At 41.7% G+C, this 19442-nt stretch overlaps 1 protein-coding gene across 5 annotated transcripts in view; it reads left to right on the top strand.

Annotated features, from left to right (window-relative positions):
- LOC106088531 (rapamycin-insensitive companion of mTOR) overlaps window positions 1-11562 on the top strand; it is a 163112-nt gene extending 151550 nt beyond the window's left edge. For 3 of the 5 annotated variants that reach the window (XM_059367744.1, XM_059367746.1, XM_059367743.1), the window contains 5 exons: window positions 1052-1176; window positions 1245-1953; window positions 2032-2376; window positions 2451-2545; window positions 8813-11562. In XM_059367744.1, coding sequence (XP_059223727.1) covers window positions 1052-1176; window positions 1245-1953; window positions 2032-2376; window positions 2451-2545; window positions 8813-11556 — 4018 coding nt within the window. In that variant the 3' untranslated portion in view covers window positions 11557-11562. The remainder of the gene's footprint in view (window positions 1-1051; window positions 1177-1244; window positions 1954-2031; window positions 2377-2450; window positions 2546-8812) is intronic. The other 2 variants (XM_059367748.1, XM_059367747.1) reach the window with 2 other exon arrangements.
- Window positions 11563-19442: the final 7880 nt, after the last annotated feature.

Below are 19442 nucleotides of genomic sequence, written 5' to 3'. Positions count from 1 at the left end.
ATTTCGACAAAAATTTTTAAAAAAATAAAATTTCGATAAAATTTTCTCGAATTTCGACGGTATTTTCTATCAAGTTTTGACGAAAGTCTCATTAAAATCGAATTTTGACGAATTTTGTATCAAGTTTTGCCGAAAGTCTCATTAAAATCGACTTTTGACAAAATTTTTCATGAAAATCAAATTTCGACGAAATTTGCTATGAATACCAAATTTCGAAGATGAAGTTTTGACGAAATTTTCTATGAAGATGAAGTTTAGACGAAAGGTGAAATTTTCTAAGAAAATCTTCTTTTAATTCTTTCTTGAAATTCGAATTTCGACGAAATTTTCTTTGAAAATAATTTCGATGAAATTTTCTATAAAGGTGAAATTTTGACTAAATTTTCGAAAAAATCAAACTTTGATAAATTTTTCAATGAAAATTAAACTTCCACGAAATTTTTATGAAAAAAAAGTTTTAAACTTCAACGAAATTTTCTATGAAAATGAAATGTTGTCTAAATTTCCTACAAAAATGAAATGGTTTTAAAAAATGATTTTTATGTTTGTTACTTAAAGCTTTTTGAATTTGACAAAGAGAATTAAGTTTTTACTTGGCTCCCATTGCGCTTGTGGAGCAGGTAGACTTTTAGAGCTCTGTTCAAATTGGATGTGTGCTTTACAACCTACACTATTTTTGATTGATCCATTTGATAAATTCCGCTGATGAAGGTTTATGACGAACCAGAAATCGCGATACGGGTAGCTTGTCAAATGCTTTCACCAACACCACATTTTTGCTGCTTTTATTTGAATTGATAGAAAGGCATTAAACAAAATAGTCTAGAGCCGGACAATATCCTGCAATGGAATCTAAAAAAAATTAAATTTCAACGAAATTTTCTTTAAAAAATAAAATTTCGACGAAATGTTCTTTGAAAATCCCATTTCAACGATATTCAATTTTAATAGAATTTGTAAGAAAAATCAAATTTTATTCTTTTTTATAAAATTTTAAATGTTGGAGAAAGTTTTACAAAAAATTTTATTTGTTTTTTACTTTTCTTTCCAGAATCTATGAAAAATTGGTTATATTGGCCACAAAATGTGATATTTATTCCATAAGATCAACTTGCTACAGTGTATTGGGCCTGATTGGTAGCACAAATGATGGAGCTAATGTTCTATTTAAACTGAGTATGTTTCAAGTATGACAACAAGCATGGCCATCATGTGAAAATTATTTCTTTCCATTTCTTTTCCAGACTGGCTGAGTGTGCGACATGATCGCAATACCACATGGCCGGTGCATCAACCCGAGGACTGGATGTTGGGCAATTATACGCCTATGCGCCATCATTTCGACGATGTACCGCCCTATAACTACACAGGGATGGAGGATCAAATCGATGGTTCCTATTACACGGGCAGCTATTGGAATTTACTGCTGAGTAGTACCAGCACCAATCGGGATGCCATTGGTGCGGCCAGTGCAAGTTCGGAGGCTCAAGACGCTAATACCACCACAGATAGTATTAAAACATCGGGGGAAGAGGTTAGTGTAGATAATCTCACAACGCAACCAAATAAATTTAGTTCACCACGGGCTAAACTTGAGAAGACATCTTCTTCTTCACGACAGATGGGTGTAGGCGGCGTTGTTGCAGCGGGTGCTGGTGGCAACTCGACTGTCAGTGGCGGCGGCAGCAGCAGCAGCAGCATAATGCCAGCGGCGGCCAAATCGAAAACTTTGCCAGAGGGTTCATATCTTCGACATGGTAGACATCAGCGTTCATTGTCGGAATCAAAAACGACCGATGTTATTAGTCTACTTTGTGGTGGTCAAGGAGGAGGGGGCAATGCAGCAGCCTTACATCACTCACATCGAACGCGTTATAATTCCTGCACTGATTCGAATACTTCGGGTGTAAGTAGTTGTGAATCGGTGACAGGGAGAACAGCAGCGGCAATGGGGTAAGTGTTTAGTCGTTATTTCTTTTGGAATTTACTATATTTTAATTTTTCCATATTCTTTTTTTTTTTCCTCCTCAGGGACTATCAACAATTCCCCTTAAGTCCCATACCCTCAATGTCCAATTTATTGGAGATCCCTTTGGCTCAATCGTCTTTAATGCGTCGCATCTCTTTGGTGGGCACTTCCTATTTGCAAAATGCCATTAGTCCTGTGGACATAAAAGGCTATGCCCAATTACGTTCCTTACGACGTCACTGTCGACCTGTTCTATCCGAATCTGGTGCTGAATTGTATGATATTATAGATCGTATAGACTTGCTATCTTACGCTTCATTTCGTCCCCGTAAATCCTCATTTGGTGATTCATCACGCAAGAGTAAGGTGCGAAGTTTAGATCGTCAAACTTCACTAAGAATGTATGCGTAAGTATAGCAACTTTCAAATGGGCCTATGAAGGGATGACATGTGATATGATTGTTTTTCTGTGGTTTTACAGGCAACTGGATTCGGAGGAGTTGCAAGTACCCTTGCCAACATTAAATGCCCCCAAATTTCTATCACAAAATGATTCGAAAGGTCCTTGTTATGCGGGTGAGTATTGGTTTGGGGATGGGTTAATCCTTAAAGGTTTCCTTTATCGTAATACTGTAACTTAAAAATTCAGTTTGTAATGCTTTGAATTAGAGCTGTGCACGTGAGTGTTTCTTCATGCACTCACTCACGCACGACTTTTTTATGTCGACTCACGCTCACGAGACAAAAATTTTACTCACGCGAATCACGAAAAAATCACGACTCACGAAACAGAATACCAACCCTAAGTCGTGATCTCTCGTGGTTCGTGATTTTCTCGTGAGTCGTGTTGTGATGATGTGTTTCCCGCTCACGCACGAAGAGTTTTAATTCAATCACGCGACACACGCGTTACACGACTACTTACGTCTCACCTGCACACCTCTACTTCGAAATATGCATTGGGTGACAAAAACGGTATACATATTGTCGCATTGTGCTGCATCGATTTAATGCTGGTCAAGGATTCCTGATATCAAGCCTAGTAAATCTTCTCTATCTCCCGTCAATTAGACTCTAGAGCCGCTACTTCATCCTACCTAAAGGTGACAGAAGCTGGGAGTTACGGCGCGGATAGTGGAATTCTCCATACGGAGTAACTGCAACTGTAGTCGTGGACAATCAGCGATATCCAGTTGAGTCTCAGTGAAAGACCGGGTGGCACCGGCTCTTGCTTAAATACTGGGTGCCTATGAAGCACGCTGTGACAAGGCGGGTTATTGGCGCCTTTATGTAGGATGAAGTATCTGCTCTAGAATATAATTGACGGGAGATATGGGAGGACATTGGCCATTATGTTCCCGCGGCGATCGCTCGTATGTATTCGAACAAGCTTGCTCATCTAAAGAGCTTTACAAGAAGCGCCACCTACACATGTAAATGCGACTACAACATCAACAGCATTGCTCTTTATTTTCATTTCACATATGTTTTTTCAAATGTGGCAACTCTGAAAGTTTTACACATCGTGTGATAAGAACGATTTTGGAATAAATATACAATAATTTCGATTAAGGCAAGTTCTATTTCATCGAATATACATGAAGAAGGGGAAGCCAACGACTAAGACAAGAGCTTAGCTGTGAGCTGAGGGGCGCGTCCACAGTTTGCGGACAGTGAATAGTTTGATAGTGATAGTGATGCTCCATATGGAGTAGCTGCAACTGCAGTCGCGGACAATCAGTGGTGTTATATGGACAGGCTCAGTGAGAGGCCTCTTGGGTAAAAACTGAGTGCCTGTGAAGCTCGATATTACAAGGGTAGTTATTGGCGCCTTTAGATAGCCAATGACAATTATGTTCCCGCGGCGATCGGTCCTATGAACCAAAATGAAGATCGTTACCTTCACATGCAAATGTGGCTACAACAACAGCAATAAAAGCGAATGACCTTGGCGTACCAGAGAGCACCTCTCACAGTTAAGAGCTTTGTGCATTTAGCTACTTCAGCATGCTATAGTATGCTGATGAGAGAATTAAATGCTTAAAGGATATCCAGGCACAGAGCGTGGTGCTGACCCATAATTCTGTGGCCTCTCTTTTTGTGGCACTGCGGGGCAAAGAGAAGCTCTTATAGGTGATAGCTTCTCCAGTTTACCACTTCTATAATCGAGAATGACCAGTGGGCTAAGTGTGTAGAGGGAATACAAACACGAAACATAGTATTCACCCATAATCCCGAGTCTTCTAGCAATTCTAGGGCAGTGGTGCAAAAGATGCTCGACTCCTGTCCAATGAAAGAAGAAGGGAAGGGAAAACCAACGGTCAAGGTTAACGCAAGGGGAGCTAGGCCGATCAGAGAGCCGCTCTCTTGGGTGAGAGCTTTGTCCAGTTAGATACTTTAGGTTTCTAGAGTAGTTCGGCAAATTTTGCCCATGAACATTCCACTAAGTCCAGTCCGAACGGCGTGCAGCATTCCGACATCTTTATGGAGAGAAGTTTTACATGGCATACCTCACAAATGTTGCCAACATAAGGAGGGGAAAACCACCGCTGAAAATTTTTTCTGGTGGTTTCGCCAGAATTCAAACCCAGGCGTTCAGCGTCTAAGCGGACACGCTAACCTCTGCGCTACGGTGGTCTCCACGGCGATGTCAATCTATGCCTAATTCGAGGGATGGTAAGTCGAGTTCAAACCTCAAACAAAATGAATTGAAGCGGCTGCATCTGTCATGACGTAGGTGAGTCAGAACTCCTCTCTAGTTCGTGGGAGCAGGTTTATTTCTTCAGATGCTATGAATTTCGGATGGTCTAGAAGAGCAGCATTCAATCGTGAATACTGCTTAAATCTTCCAAATATGCTGCTTGAGGGTCTATGGCCACGGGCATAGGTTCGCCATTCAACGTTTTAGGCCTGGCTGGAGGATGATGTTGTGGATGTCCTCAAAAGCGTGACATAGCTGACAGTATCGAAAGCATTGGCTATGTCAAAAGCCATAGGGACCGTTCTACACCACGTCTTGACCTGGTCGTGACTTTGTGCGATATGTGCGGTAATAGCGTATACCTGTCGCCGTGCTATGAAATTTAGGGGGTCGATTGTGGATGGCAACTCAACTATAGTTGCGTTGCCAGATGATAAACCATAAAATAACAAGTAAAAGCGTGCTAAGTTCGGCCGGGCCGAATCTTATATACCCTCCACCATGGATCGCATTTGTCGAGTTCTTTTCCCGGCATCTCTTCTTAGGCAAAAAAGGATATAAGAAAAGAGTTGCTCTGCTATTAAAACGATATCAAGATATGGTCCGGTTCGGACCACAATTAAATTATATGTTGGAGACCTGTGTAAAATTTCAGCCAATTCGTATAAGAATTGCGCCCATTGGGGCTCACGAAGTAAAATAGAGAGAACGATTAATATGGGATCTGTATCGGGCTATAGACCGATTCAGACCATAATAAACACGTTTGTTGATGGTCATAAGAGGATCCGTCGTACAAAATTTCAGGCAAATCGGATAATAATTGCGACCTCTAGGGGTCAAGAAGTCAAGATCCCAGATCGGTTTATATGGCAGCTATATCAGGTTATGAACCGATTTGAACCTTATTAGACACAGTTGTTGAAAGTAAAAATAAAATACGTCATGCAAAATTTCAGCCAAATCGGATAGGAATTGCGCCCTCTAAAAGCTCAAGAAGTCAAATCCCCAGATCTGTTTATATGACAGCTATATCAGGTTATGGACCGATTTCAACCATACTTGGCACAGTTGTTGGATATCATAACGAAATACTTCGTGCAAAAATTCATTCAAATCGGATAAGAATTGTGCCCTCTAGAGGCTCAAGAAGTCAAGACCCAAGATCAGTTTATATGGCAGCTATATCAGGTTATGAACCGATTTGAACCATACTTGGCACAGTTGTTGGGTATCATAACAAAACACGTCGTGCGAAATTCCATTCCATTCGGATAAGAATTGCGCCCTCTAGAGGCTCAAGAAGTCAAGACCCAAGATCGGTTTATATGGCAGCTATATCAGGTTATGAACCGATTTGAACCATACTACTCACAGTCATTGGAAGTGATATAAAAACACTATATGCAAAATTTCAGTCAAATCGGATAATAATTGCGCCCTCTAGGGGCTCAAGAAGTCAAGACCCAAGATCGGTTTATATGGCAGCTATATCAGGTTATGGATCGATTTGAACTATACTTGGCGCAGTTGTTGGATATCATACCAAAACACGTCATGCAAAATTTCATTCCAATCGGATAAGAATTGCGCACTCTAGAGGCTCAAGAAGTCAAGACCCAAGATCGGTTTATATGGCAGCTATATCAAAACATGGACCGATATGGCCCATTTACAATACCAACCGACCTACACTAATAAAAAGTATTTGTGCAAAATTTCAAGCGGCTAGCTTTACTCCTTCGGAAGTTAGCGTGCTTTCGACAGACAGACGGACGGACGGACGGACAGACGGACGGACATGGCTAGATCGACATAAAATGTCACGACGATCAAGAATATATATACTTTATGGGGTCTCAGACGAATATTTCGAGTAGTTACAAACAGAATGACGAAATTAGTATACCCCCCATCTTATGGTGGAGGGTATAAAAATTAGTATAAAGTTGGAAATTGTTGTCAGTTTCATCTAATATCAGTGTTTTGAACGTTCAACTAAAAAAGTTTGCAACTCAACACAGAAATAGATATTTCTATAACAAATTTGTCCGTTGGCAACTCAACTAAAGTTGGGTTGCAATCCCTCATCGACCCATTATAAAGTCGTTTTGGATGCTTGACAATTGAAAGTTCTCTAATGGGGGTCGGTAGGAGTAGTCTTTGAAGCGCCTTAGCTACTGGTGTGAGAAGGGAACTCGGTCTATAGTATTATCCTGGGTATTCGAATCTTTCCGTGGCTTCAATAGCGGAATCCATCTGCCCATTTTCCAACATTCGAAACCAATAAGATGGGTTGAGAAACTTGGTCAGATACTCGACTCGTTACTAATCAATACTGGTTCTTCAGTTACAATGCTCCAAATACTCAAGCCTCAAAGTTCGCTTTTGTTCGTTTATCACCCTACTGATTTCTAATATAAGTTACCTTATTTAAGGACCATTAGGATTGTGTTTAAGTAACTTTATCAGCAGCAACAAAAATAACATTTACAGCGCCATCTATGTAATAGCAGTGAACATGCTAATAACTGATCCAAACATAAAACAGAGATGCCAACTTCAGTATGTCAAAAACAGATGGCAAATTATCAGCTGATCACTTAATCGTCATAAAAAGTAGGACTTCCAGTGACAACTTGCGCGTCCGCCAAATACATAAAATTAACAAAACAAAACACGTAAACGAGTTATTTTCCCGATTACTCTTTTTAGGAAAACAAAGGATACAAGAATAGAATTGCTATAATATTGGAGCTATATCAAGTTATGGTTCGATTCAGACCATAATTGAATTGAATGTTGCATACCATAGTAGAAGTCATTGTTTAAAATTTCAGCCAATTCGAGTAAGAATTGTATTAGGCTATAGACCGATTCGGACCATATTTGACACGTATGTTGAAAGTCATGGGAGAAGCCGTTGTACAAAAGTTCAGCCAAATCGGATAACAATTATGCCCTATGGAGGCTCAAGAAGTCAAGAACCCAGATCGGTTTAAATGGCAGCTATATCAGGTTATGGACCCATTTGAACCATATTTGCCACAGTTATTAGAGGTCATAACAAAACACGTCATGCGAAATTTCAGCCAAATCAGATAAGAATTGCGCCCGCTAGTGGCTCAAGAAGTCAAGATTCAAGATCGGTTTATATGACAGCTATATCAGGTTATAGACCGATTAAGACCATACTTGGCACAGTTGTTGGAAGTCATAACGAAACACTCTAGACGCTCAAGGCCCCGATTTCAACCATACTCAGCACAGTTGTTGGAAGTCATAATAAAACACCTCAAGCAAAATTTCAGCCAAATCGGATAAGAATTGTGCCCTCTAGTGGCTCATGAAGTCAAGATTCAAGATCGGTTTATATGGCAGCTATATGAAAACAAACCCAACCGACCTACACTATTAAGAAGTATTTTTGCAAAATTTCAAGCGTTTCAATGATAACATAATACTTTTATTAAAACTGTTTCGTAAGTTATAGGGAAATGTCCTTCTGAATGACATGAGCAGTTTTTTGGAGGGAAAAGCGAGTATAGTACCTACCATAACACCTACATTTGAAGATACGAGAGTCCATATTACATACAATTCATATGGGGAACAAAAAACCGCTGACGCTAGAGTCAGAGGCCAGCGCCTCTTTGAAGACCAAAAACACTACTTCACGCGTGTCAACACAGAATGACGCTCGCTTTCAAGCGTCAAAGTTGAAAATTCTTTTACCTTTGCGTGTTGCTTCCTTCTGTGGTATTTGTGTGCGAAGTTGCATTTTTGCAACGCGATGCTCAACAACAAAGCTCAAGGCGCTCATTCTGTTTTGACCTTGAGAGTGCAATATGAAATGCTAGTAAAACAACTTGACACTGACCCTTGACACTTTGATTGGGTTTAGACGCTGACACCATCGCATTTAAAAGAGCAGCGATATGTCTGGCTGTTCCTAATATCGCGAGTCGTTGAGTTAACGAGTAAGCAAATTGAGGGCTCATTTCAAAATTTAAGAAGCTCAGCACATCTTGTATATTTGTGTGGCTCATTTTTGTGCTTTGTCTAAGCTTTAGCTAAATGATTTCCAAAATTTTCAATTATTAATGTGTTTTTCTCTCCTTCCACTCTTTCTCCTCTTTCAGGTATATCCTTACCCAAAAACCTTTTGGATTTATTCCCCACACGAAATCTAACGCGGACCTATGTCTCACAAGATATACAGGATCAAGACTTAATGGACATCAATCTTTTGACGGCCAAACAACAATACCTTAACGATTCCCTAAACAATGAGGCAGGCGATGAGTCATCTATAATATCATCGCTCTCCGATGTTTCATCGGTGAGCAAGCGTTCCAAATGGCAAGGAACCAAACATGGTCGCAGCAATTGTTTATTTTGCTCACGTCAAAGGAAACGCTCACAAAATCTCTTACGACTTGATGGAGGAGGGGGAGGAGGCTCGGGCGATACCTCCACCACAACACTATGTGAAATGTATACTAATGCCTCGGCTGCTTTGGTGGCGGCAGGCATACAAGCCACAGTGGCTTTATCTAGAAAAGGCGGAGGTCCTGGTGGAGGTGGTGGTGGTGGTACAACATCTACTGCCAACAGCTCCAATACAGCAGGCGGTAATGCTGCTGCGGCTGCTGCTCCTCCCAACTCCAATAAACCTCCCCTGCAACAACAACAATACAGCAATGCTTCCTCCATACAGCTGTCGGATTTGCAATTCCAATCACCCGAAAGTATTTTGAGCGAAGAAAGTCTGCCCGATAAGCTGACGGCGAATATACTGTACAATGTCCAGCGTCTGGCCAATCCAGTGAGCGCAAAACAATCCAAAATGGCTTTGTTGGAGTTGAAGCAAAAGCATCCAGCCTCCTTTCAAGATATATGTCTATACTCCGAGATATGCCGTACCCTGGGTCGATGTTCGTATCGCATGAATGCCCGACGTTTTTTACAGGAATTGTTTTTGGACTTGGATTTTGATTCCTTTTACAATGAGCCGTTGGATATCATCAGTAAAAAGGATAAGGATTCGTTTAAAAAACCTGATCCCATAAAGGAGCGTTTAAATGCAGCAGCAGGAATAGGTTTACCCGCCGGCGATAAAATGTCTCTGCTAAAGGAGAGAATGAAAAGGGATTTGAATAATACGAGCAGCATACGCATTGAAACCCACAATGTGGGTGATACAAAAAACGAGACCTCGTTTACTGTGAACAATAGCGGCGGCCCTACATCTTCTTCATCTTCCTCCTCGTCCTCATTGTCTGTGGGCGTAGGAGTTGGAGGGCCTTCCCTTAAACCTCACTTAAAATCACAGCCTTTGGCCAGTGTCTATGAGGCCAGTTGTGAAAATCTACTCTTGGATCCCTCGCCCCGCCTGAAAACTGCTGCAGCGATCTTAAAACAAAATTGTAAAAATTTTACCAAAGCTCCACCACCTGCTGCACCACCACCCAATGTGTCCACCAGCGCCTCCTCGACAAAACACGAATACAATACCGAACTTAGGATAACATCCGACGACGACGACGACGACGGTGATGATGATGAAGACGATGGCGATGATGACGACGACGAAGACCGGGAGGTTGTAGATAATCGTAGTGCAGATGTTATAATTAACCTACGCCGTAGCTGTATAAATATGCACCAGCAGTTAATGGAACTGGAACAAATTCAACGTGGAAGAAAACACACTTTTGATGAAATTGATGGTGCGGTGGCCACCACATCGTCATCCGATTACAGCCTAAATCCCGCCTCTTCCAAGCCTATACAAACCCTTGTTACGAATGCCCACTCCTACGTATTTGGCAGTGGCAACGGTGGCAACAGCAGCGGCGGCGGTGGCAGTGCCAGCACCCCCATTAGCAGCAGCACCTGCAGCGATCAAACCACCACCAGCAATCGCAGCAGCATCTGCACCGTTTCCCAACAGCCCTTGAATCACACAAATCATCGCCTCAACTCTACGCATCAGCTAATAACACCGCTACCGCCAACGCCGCTACTGACCGCCAGCGGCAGCATCTGCAAGCCCATAGAAAATGAAAATACCAAATATCGTAGAGGACGTTTTTATACCTTAGAGTTGGATTTAAGCTGTACAAAAAATAAATTCCCCATAACCGATAGAAAAAGACCACAGACGCTGAGTAGTATACTGGACCCCAGTCCTACCAATAGTAGTAAGGCAACGGCTGTAACGCCTACAACAACATCGTCGTCGTCGCCGTCAACAACATCACCTTCGAAGAGATGCCCACCGTTGCCGGGCGGTGGCAGTAACAGCAAGACCAATTGCTCATTGCAAAGGCAGCATTCATTGGGCTCGGACTCTTCAGCGATATACAAATCGCCTGGCTTAAGAATTTCCTTTACCGGCGATTCGATATCTCCGATAACTGCAATAAACTACCCTCATACTCCAATGTCAACCTCTGCCTCATCATCATCCCATTATTCCTCCTATCTATCACAATTCCAAGACCACACTGCCACAGGCCCAGTTATAGCTAATATGATCATCTCACCGACATCATCATCATCAGCATCAGCATCTGCATCCAATCCTCATGCAAACACCAATACCAATCGTAAATATTTAATAACCAAAAGTCTGGCGGCCACCTTTGCCCAACCCATAGGCAAATTGTATTGTGAGAAACGTTTGCAATCCTCTAAATCAGAAGCGGTTCTTATGCAACAATCACCATCACCATCATTGTCATCAACATCAACAACAGCGATTCCTCCAAACCAGCAATCCTCTAACGACTTGAAGGCCGCAGCTCATGCCACCACTCCCATGGAAATGCCACCAAAGACTGCTGCCACAACGCCCACATGCAAGTATTCAAATTTTTAGTTATGGAGCAGCATGTGCCGGCTAAACTGCTCCGAGCATTATTGGTTCGAGCCGGCATCGAAACTAATCCCGGACCCACAAGGGTTTGCCCTCACAACAAAGAAGATGATGATACAAACCCTAAGACGTCGTCGCTAAAACGAGGTCTTTATAAAACTCGTACTTGGATACCTAAGCGAATTGAGAACATGCTCTTGGAGTGCATGGCTTTGAGTGCCTCCCCAACTTTATCAACTTCACCCTCGTTGTCATCATCATCATCATCATCGTCATCGTCATCTGTATCATTTTTCACCTTTCTCACCTATACACCATACCATACCGCCACTGTGGGTAGTTGTGCTCTCATGGCTGCCTATGGTGGATTTTCGAATGATGGCGGCATTTGTGGTGGATACTACCATCATGATTGTCGCCAACAACAACATTAGCACTACCACTATCCCCCACCCCTATCGCTACCCCACTCTCACTACCACTACCACAATTTCATCAGCATCAAGTATTGTTGGTTCAAGTAAGCAATCATAAATGTATGTATATTTATTATTATTACTATTATTATTATCATTTAAGATGCTAAAAAACAAAACAGTTCTTTGTACTACTACTTTAATCTTAAAAAAAAAAACAAAACAACAACAAAAAAACAAAAAAAAATTATAAAAACAAAACAAACATGTATTTTTGTTATGAAAACGAAAAAGCACAGAAAAATTAAAATTGATTTTTTTAAACCAAAAAAAAATGAAGATTCTACTTTTTATTCATAACTCTGTAAAGGGAAAAGGCTATGGATTCAAACAATAAAAGGGGTGTTTTATTTACCCACTAAGCGGACTTTCTAGCTTAGTTTGTATGGAGAAAAATGCTATCCCCGATTAGTTAAGAGGTTAATCTTATCGCCGCTTACTATCGCCGTTTATTGGAAGATATGGTGTCATCATTCAACTTGAAAGACAAGCCTAAATGAGGAAGAACGCAACATACTTAGAGATGGGCAATGGGTAAATACCTGGGTATTTACCCATTTATACCCATAGCTGGGTATTTATAATTTTGCAAATATCTTGGGTTTAAAAATATTTTCCAAACAATTTTTGATGATTTCGTATTCTTTTTATGTAAACCTGATCTTCTGATCTCATAAAATCGGATTTTTATTATATATATCCCCTATATAGACCGATCTCCAGACTTAAAGTCTTGATGCATTAATTGGTAATTTTTCATCCGAATTCGATGAAATTTGGCACAATGAGTTCAGGTAGACCCCTACCCATTTCTGTGAAGTGTGGTTCAGATCGGACTATATTTGAATATATTGGGTTGCCCAAAAAGTAATTGCGGATTTTTTAAAATAAAGTAAATGCATTTTTAGTGAAACTTAGAATGAACTTTAATCAAATATACTTTTTTTACACTTTTTTTCTAAAGCAAGCTAAAAATAACAGCTGATAACTGACAGAAGAAAGAATGCAATTACAGAGTCACAAGCTGTAAAAAAATTTGTCAACGCCGACTATATGAAAAATCCGCAATTACTTTTTGGGCAACCCAATAGTTGCCCTTAGACCGACCGCCCGTTCTCCCGATATATGGTATTGAGGCTATAAAAGATAAATTTTTTACCCGAATTTGATGAAATTTGGCACAGTGTATTCTGGTAGACTCCTACCCATTCTTGTTAAATGTGGTCCTGATTGAACCATATTTGGATATAGCTACCATATAGACCGATCTCCCGATATAGTGTAATGAGCCTATAAAAGGAGCATTTTTACTCCGATTTGGATGAAATTTGAAACAGTGCGTTTTGGTACTCCTCTAAACATTTTTGTTGAATATCGTCCAGATCGGACCATATTTAGATATAGTATTGAGCTCATAAAATGAGCATTTTTCATCCGATTTGGATGAAATTTTAAACAGTGCGTTTTGGTACCCCTCTAAACATTTTTCTTGAATATCGTCCAGATCGGACCATATTTGTTTATAGCTGCTACATAGACTGATCTCCCGATATGGAGTATTGAGTTCATAAAAAGAGCATTTTTTATCCGATTTTGATGAATTTTGAAACAGCGCGTTTTGATACCCTTCTTAATCTTTTAGTTGAATATCAAAACTCACTGTTTCAAATTTTATCAAATTCGGATGCCAAATGTTCCTTTCATGAGATCAATACTCCATACCGGGAGATCGGTCTATATGGCAGTTATATCCAAATATGGTCCGATCTGGACTATATTCAACAAAAAGGTTTAGAGGGAAACCAGAACTCGCTGTGCCCAATTTCAATGAAATCGGATAAAAAATGCTCATTTTATAGGCACATTACACTATATCAGGAGATCGGTCTATATGGCAGCTATATCCAAATATGGTTCGATCTGGACCACATTTGACAGAACTGGAGAACACACTGTGTTAAATCTCATCGAATTCGGGTAAAAAATGGATATTTTATGGCCTTAGTACCCGATATCGGGAGATCGGGCAGTCGGTGTATGGGGCAGCTATATTCAAATATGGTCCGGTCTGAACCACACTTCACTGAAATGGGTAGGGCTCTACCAGAACTCACTGTGTCAAATTTCATCGAAATCGGATGAAAAATGACCAATTTATTGCCTCAAGACTCTGGAGATCGGTCTATATAGCGGCTATATATAACAAAAATCCGATTTTATGAGAATTGCGATATCATCAAAAATTGTTTGGAAAATATTTTTATGTCCAAGATATGGGCAAAATTATAAATACCCACAAAGGGTATTTACCCGATAGAAACCCATCTCTAAACATAATTAATTCACTGATTAAACAACAATCCCACGGCAGCCGGTTGTACGCACCGGATTGACCCGATGGGATCCTTCATCGGCAAGGGCTAACGCATCAGCGCACCTGTTCGACTTTTTTCGTCAAGGGAGAGCCACATCCCGGAGTGCCTTATACGCACGCTTCTGGTCAGTGCGGGGATTGAAAAGAACCCTGGTTCTGTTCGGTTTGCCAGAACCGCCTCCATCATCGGTCGTTGTCGGTGAGGTCTAACCGGTGCATGGAGTGGTTACATTTCCGATCTTGCTCTGGCCTCACTTCACTAGGGGAGTATAGTCATACTGGATATGTTGCAAGGTGCTGTGCGATCATAGCCTGCAGTGGGTCATCGGACTATGTGCAGTAGTAACCCCTACATGGAGTGCATAGGGACAGAAGTCAGGTCCGGTATTGCCGAGATAGGGCTATACAACGTGTACATAGCGCCGGTTGGTAGCTGTGTCTCAATTAATGGCCATAATGGTCTGGTTCTAGGATGCGCATCACATTTCATGGCATTCTCTCCTATGTAACGACCAGCGTGGCATGGCTTTGGCAAAGCAGATAGAAGGCTTCGCATTTTGCACGGTGAATGAGGATGCCCTCACTAGGATTACGAGGAGGTGCAGCAGCTCGCCAGACATTTCCATTGCATCCCCTGATCTCCTGAATGACGTATCCTGGCAAGCCGTCATCTCTTTGGGATCACTCCACCTCCCCATAATTCTCACCATCGACCGACCACCCGACTTCTTAACCTTTGAGCGCCGGACGTTTATCAATCAGAAGTCCGATTGGGCTGGCTTCAGAGAGTATACCAATCGCCGCTTCAGTGAACTGCCACCCCCTCGGATGTGCTAGTTGCCGAGAGGAAATTCTGAGACATCATTATCGCGGCAGCCGCTCACTTTTTACCAGCCGGTACTCGCAGACAAGAATGGTGGGATTCGTTGTACGGACCCTACTAACTTCTGAATCAGCGAGCTGAATCTGGAAATAAACAGGGTAGTCAACATAAGCGGAATTTGTGGCTGGAACACTTGGAACAATGTTACTTAGGCATCGGTTAAGGCAAGCTGTGATCTACTGTTAAGTCACTCTCGAACCCCCGTAGGAGGGATGACAAGATATCAGTCACGTTCGGCGAAGTTAACGTGACTGATCAAAAGAGATGCGCCAGGTTGTTCAACGTCAATTTATTGTGCATCTCGAGAGTGACAGGGCAAGGAGAGGCATTCGCCGTATCCGTATCGTCCGAGCCGATGGACAGCCATCACAATTTACCGTGGTCGACCACCAGTTACGAATGTCATCCGTGGCACCAAATCATCCAAGGCGTTGGACCCCGACGGAATCTCTACGCTGATGCTGAAGAATCTGGATTTACCTGGAGCTGAGTACCTTACTACTGTCCTCAAAACACTTTGAACACTTTTATAGTTCCCGATGTCTAGAAAATAGGCAGAGTGGTCCCGCTAGTGAAGCCTGGAAAGGATCCGAGTTTGGGGGAGTTGTACAGACCGATCTCCCTTCTCTCACCAGTAGCAAAGACGCTTCAGGTATTACTCCTCCCGAGCCTCGTAGGAGAATTTCCATACGCCGAGCATCAACATGTATATCGAAGACTGCAGAGCATAACAACAGCTTTGAATGCCATCTCCGCACACATTTCGCATGACTTCAATCAGACCGGGCCATGTGATAGGACGGTCCTCGTGGCACTGGACCTATCGAAGACATTCTACAGGGTCAGCCATGCCAAACTTTTTGAGGACATCGCCAACACGTTCCTTCAGCCAGGCCTGAAACATTCGGTCGCGAATCATCTGTGTGGTCGCCAGTCGTTTGTGGAATTTAGGGATAAGAAGTCGAAGAATCGTAGAGTGAAACAGGGAGTTCCCCATGGTGCGGTAATATCTCCGGCACTGTTTAACCTCTATCTATCCTCCATTCCACCCCCTCCAGACGGCATAGAGATCTATTATATGCGAACGATTGTACGATCATGGCATCAGGCCCCCACCCATTGTTGACATCTGCGATGGGTTGAACGTCTACCTCAACGAACTTGTCTCATATATGGCTGCTGCCACCAAATCTTCAAATACGTGTGAGGTGAATATCGAGCTGACTGTGATGGTCGACGGAAAAATGATTCCGACCATCAAGAGTCCCAAAACACTTGGCGTCACATTTGACAGCTCTTACACATTCTTCCAAATGCCACAGCAATTTGCGATAAAGTCAAAAGTAGAATCAAAGTCCTCAAGTCACTTGCTGGCAACACTTGGGGTGCAGACAAAGAAACCTTGTTGCCAAAGCAATTGGCCGGTCTGTGGTAAGGTGAGTTGGAATAAAACACATACAAATTGATAACATATGTTCTATAATTCTTGTTTTCTTTGCAGATATTAGGTTTCATGAGTGCTTTATCCAACGGTTATCCTCAATATTGTCGCTATGAGTCCTTGTATCGCTCTTCTGAAGGACGTCATTTGGCAGTGTTGTACAAATGACGTCCTTTTCTTGGAAAATGTATTGCACTTCTGGGATGTACCAGGATAGTCCGAGGGGGATAAGGCTTCGCACAAATAAAAAAAAGTTGCCTCCAATAATACTTGAAAACTGTGAATGGCTTTTAAGACTAGCTTGGCAGGGCCCGCACCGCTGCCTTCTTTCACTCTCTTATTTTATTTGAGCCCTATACTGGCACGGTCAGAAAAGAGTCCTGTTTGGGGGTGCTGTTACGGCCTTTCAGATATTTCGCCCCAATGTGGATATCATATTCGTTCTCTACTCCCAAATTTCTTTAATTAGAGCCTTATATTGCCATGGTCGGTAAATATGTCCGGTATGAGGAAGTTTTTGGTAGTGAGGTGGTACCCCATGTATGAGACTCGTGCTCTAGTCTCAAATACCTTTCATTTGATCCTAATATTGTCATTATTGGTTCAGATTTCCTTTTGGCGGACTTTGGAGGTGAGTCGACCGCCATAGATATCCCACCTTAAATAAGTATACCAAATATCTGTTTTTGAGTTATTATAAACTTACTAAATTATGCGTAAATCGCCCCATCCATTTCCGAGATCTGGCTCTTTTGAAAATAGGTTAAAGTTTGGATGTAGATTCAACATCATTCATTTCATTCTCTTGATTTTGGTGGTGGATTGGGGTAGACAAACCCTTTGCCCCGAGTATCAGATTCATACTCTACTCTCAGAAACCACATTTGAGCTGCATGTTGCCATAGTCAGTATATGTGTGGATCAGGGGGAGTTTATGAGATGAGTTGTCCTTTAATTACTTGAATTTCTTTTTGCCGTAATCCACAAATTGCAATTGGTTTAAGGGGAGTTTATGGGGTGAGGGAGTTTAGGGAGCGGACCCTGAAATAATATGAGCATCGTGCTAGAACACGATTTTGTTTGAGCCCTATAGTGTCAAGTATTTTGAAGGTGGCTATCAAGATATTCAGGGCAACGTGTTGATTATCTACATTCAAAATTTTATTTCAAAGCTACGACTTGGGATACCACTTTTTTAAAGATCCATAGGTCCTCCTGTGTCTATACCAATTTGAGGGTAAAAAGTGTACTCTGCTACCAAAGACCTTTTATTGTTATCCTATTTTATCCTGATCGGCCTTCATATATTATTTTTAATTCCTTTTTTTTTGGGTAGGATAGGGGATTGCTCTCTGACATATCCTTTCATTTGAGTAAAATTTATTTTCGGTCGTCCTACATGACAGTTTTGTGTTGTTTTTGTTGGAGAGGGTCACTCCCCCCGACGCTAAGAAGAAAAGACAATTTATTTCAGTCCTTTATTGTCGCGATATACATGTCCTGTTGAACTGCAGGATGGCTGGATGTTACCCAGATTCGTCCTTATATCAACATTAGATTCGAACTCTACTGACATAGACTTTTCTTTTTATTCACATATTATTTCGTTCGAACTGCACGTCCTATTGAAGGATATTTAGTGGGTGGGCCTGTCTCAAATATGTACACCAGATTCGTGGTTAACTCCCAAAGGCCTTTCATTTGATACCCATTTTGTTACGTTGGACATTCATGGCTGTTTAAGAGGTTTTGGGGTTGGGGAGGCCGCTTATACATCTTGGGCCAAATTCTTATGGGGGAGGCTCCTCAGATGCCAAGGAATAAATTTTTTGTTGTCAGATTTGTACTCTACTTTTAAATACCTTTCATTTAATACCCATATTGCCGAAAGCGGTGAAACACTGCGTTTGTACACTGCGTTTTTGGGGGTGGGGGATACTTTAGGCGAAATTTGTATACCAAGTTCGTACTATATTCTTGAATACATTTCGCTTGATACCCATATTGTCCTAATCGGTAAACAGGTCCGTGCGGTGGGGTTTGGGGATGGGGGAGACACCTCAGACCCCAAGGAATAAGTTTTTATGTCAGATACCTATCATATTGCCCAAAGCGGTGCAAGAGTGCTGTTGGAGGGTTTTTTTTGGGAGTGGGGGAACCCTTCGAACACTTTGGGCGAAATTTTTATACCAAATTCATACTCCACTCTTGAATACCTTTCATTTTGTACCCATATTGTCCCAATCGCTAAACATGTCCGTCCGGGTGGGTTTTGGGATGGGGCGTCCCCCCGTTCTTGGACCCCAAAGTTTTAAACCAATTTCGTGTTTTTGGGGTGTCATAAGGTGGCAAACAAAATTCGCTTAAATCGGTGCACCCATCCCCGAGATCTGGCGTTTTTGAAAATTGGGGTATGGAAGAGGGTCCGCCCCCCCTTCGGATATCAAAAAATGTAGTACCCTTTTTACCAGGGGTATAAGCTCCAGCATCTGTGAAAATTTCATGAAAATCGATTCAGCCGTTTTTGAGTCTATATGGAACAGACGAAACAAACTAACAAACAAACAAAGCGCAACAATTTATTTTTTATATAATAGAAGAAGAAAATAAAGTTAATAAAACTAAAATACTTTAATTTCACAATGATCAAGCAAACTTGTTCATGACTCGACTCTCTACGCAGTACTCTCTTCCTCTTCTTCTAGGCGGTTGGCT

This window comes from Stomoxys calcitrans, chromosome 4 (assembly GCF_963082655.1).
Source record: "Stomoxys calcitrans chromosome 4, idStoCalc2.1, whole genome shotgun sequence".
Classification (NCBI taxonomy): domain Eukaryota; kingdom Metazoa; phylum Arthropoda; class Insecta; order Diptera; family Muscidae; genus Stomoxys; species Stomoxys calcitrans.
Note: the sequence above shows the minus strand (reverse complement) of the source record. Positions and strands in the feature narration are given on the sequence as shown.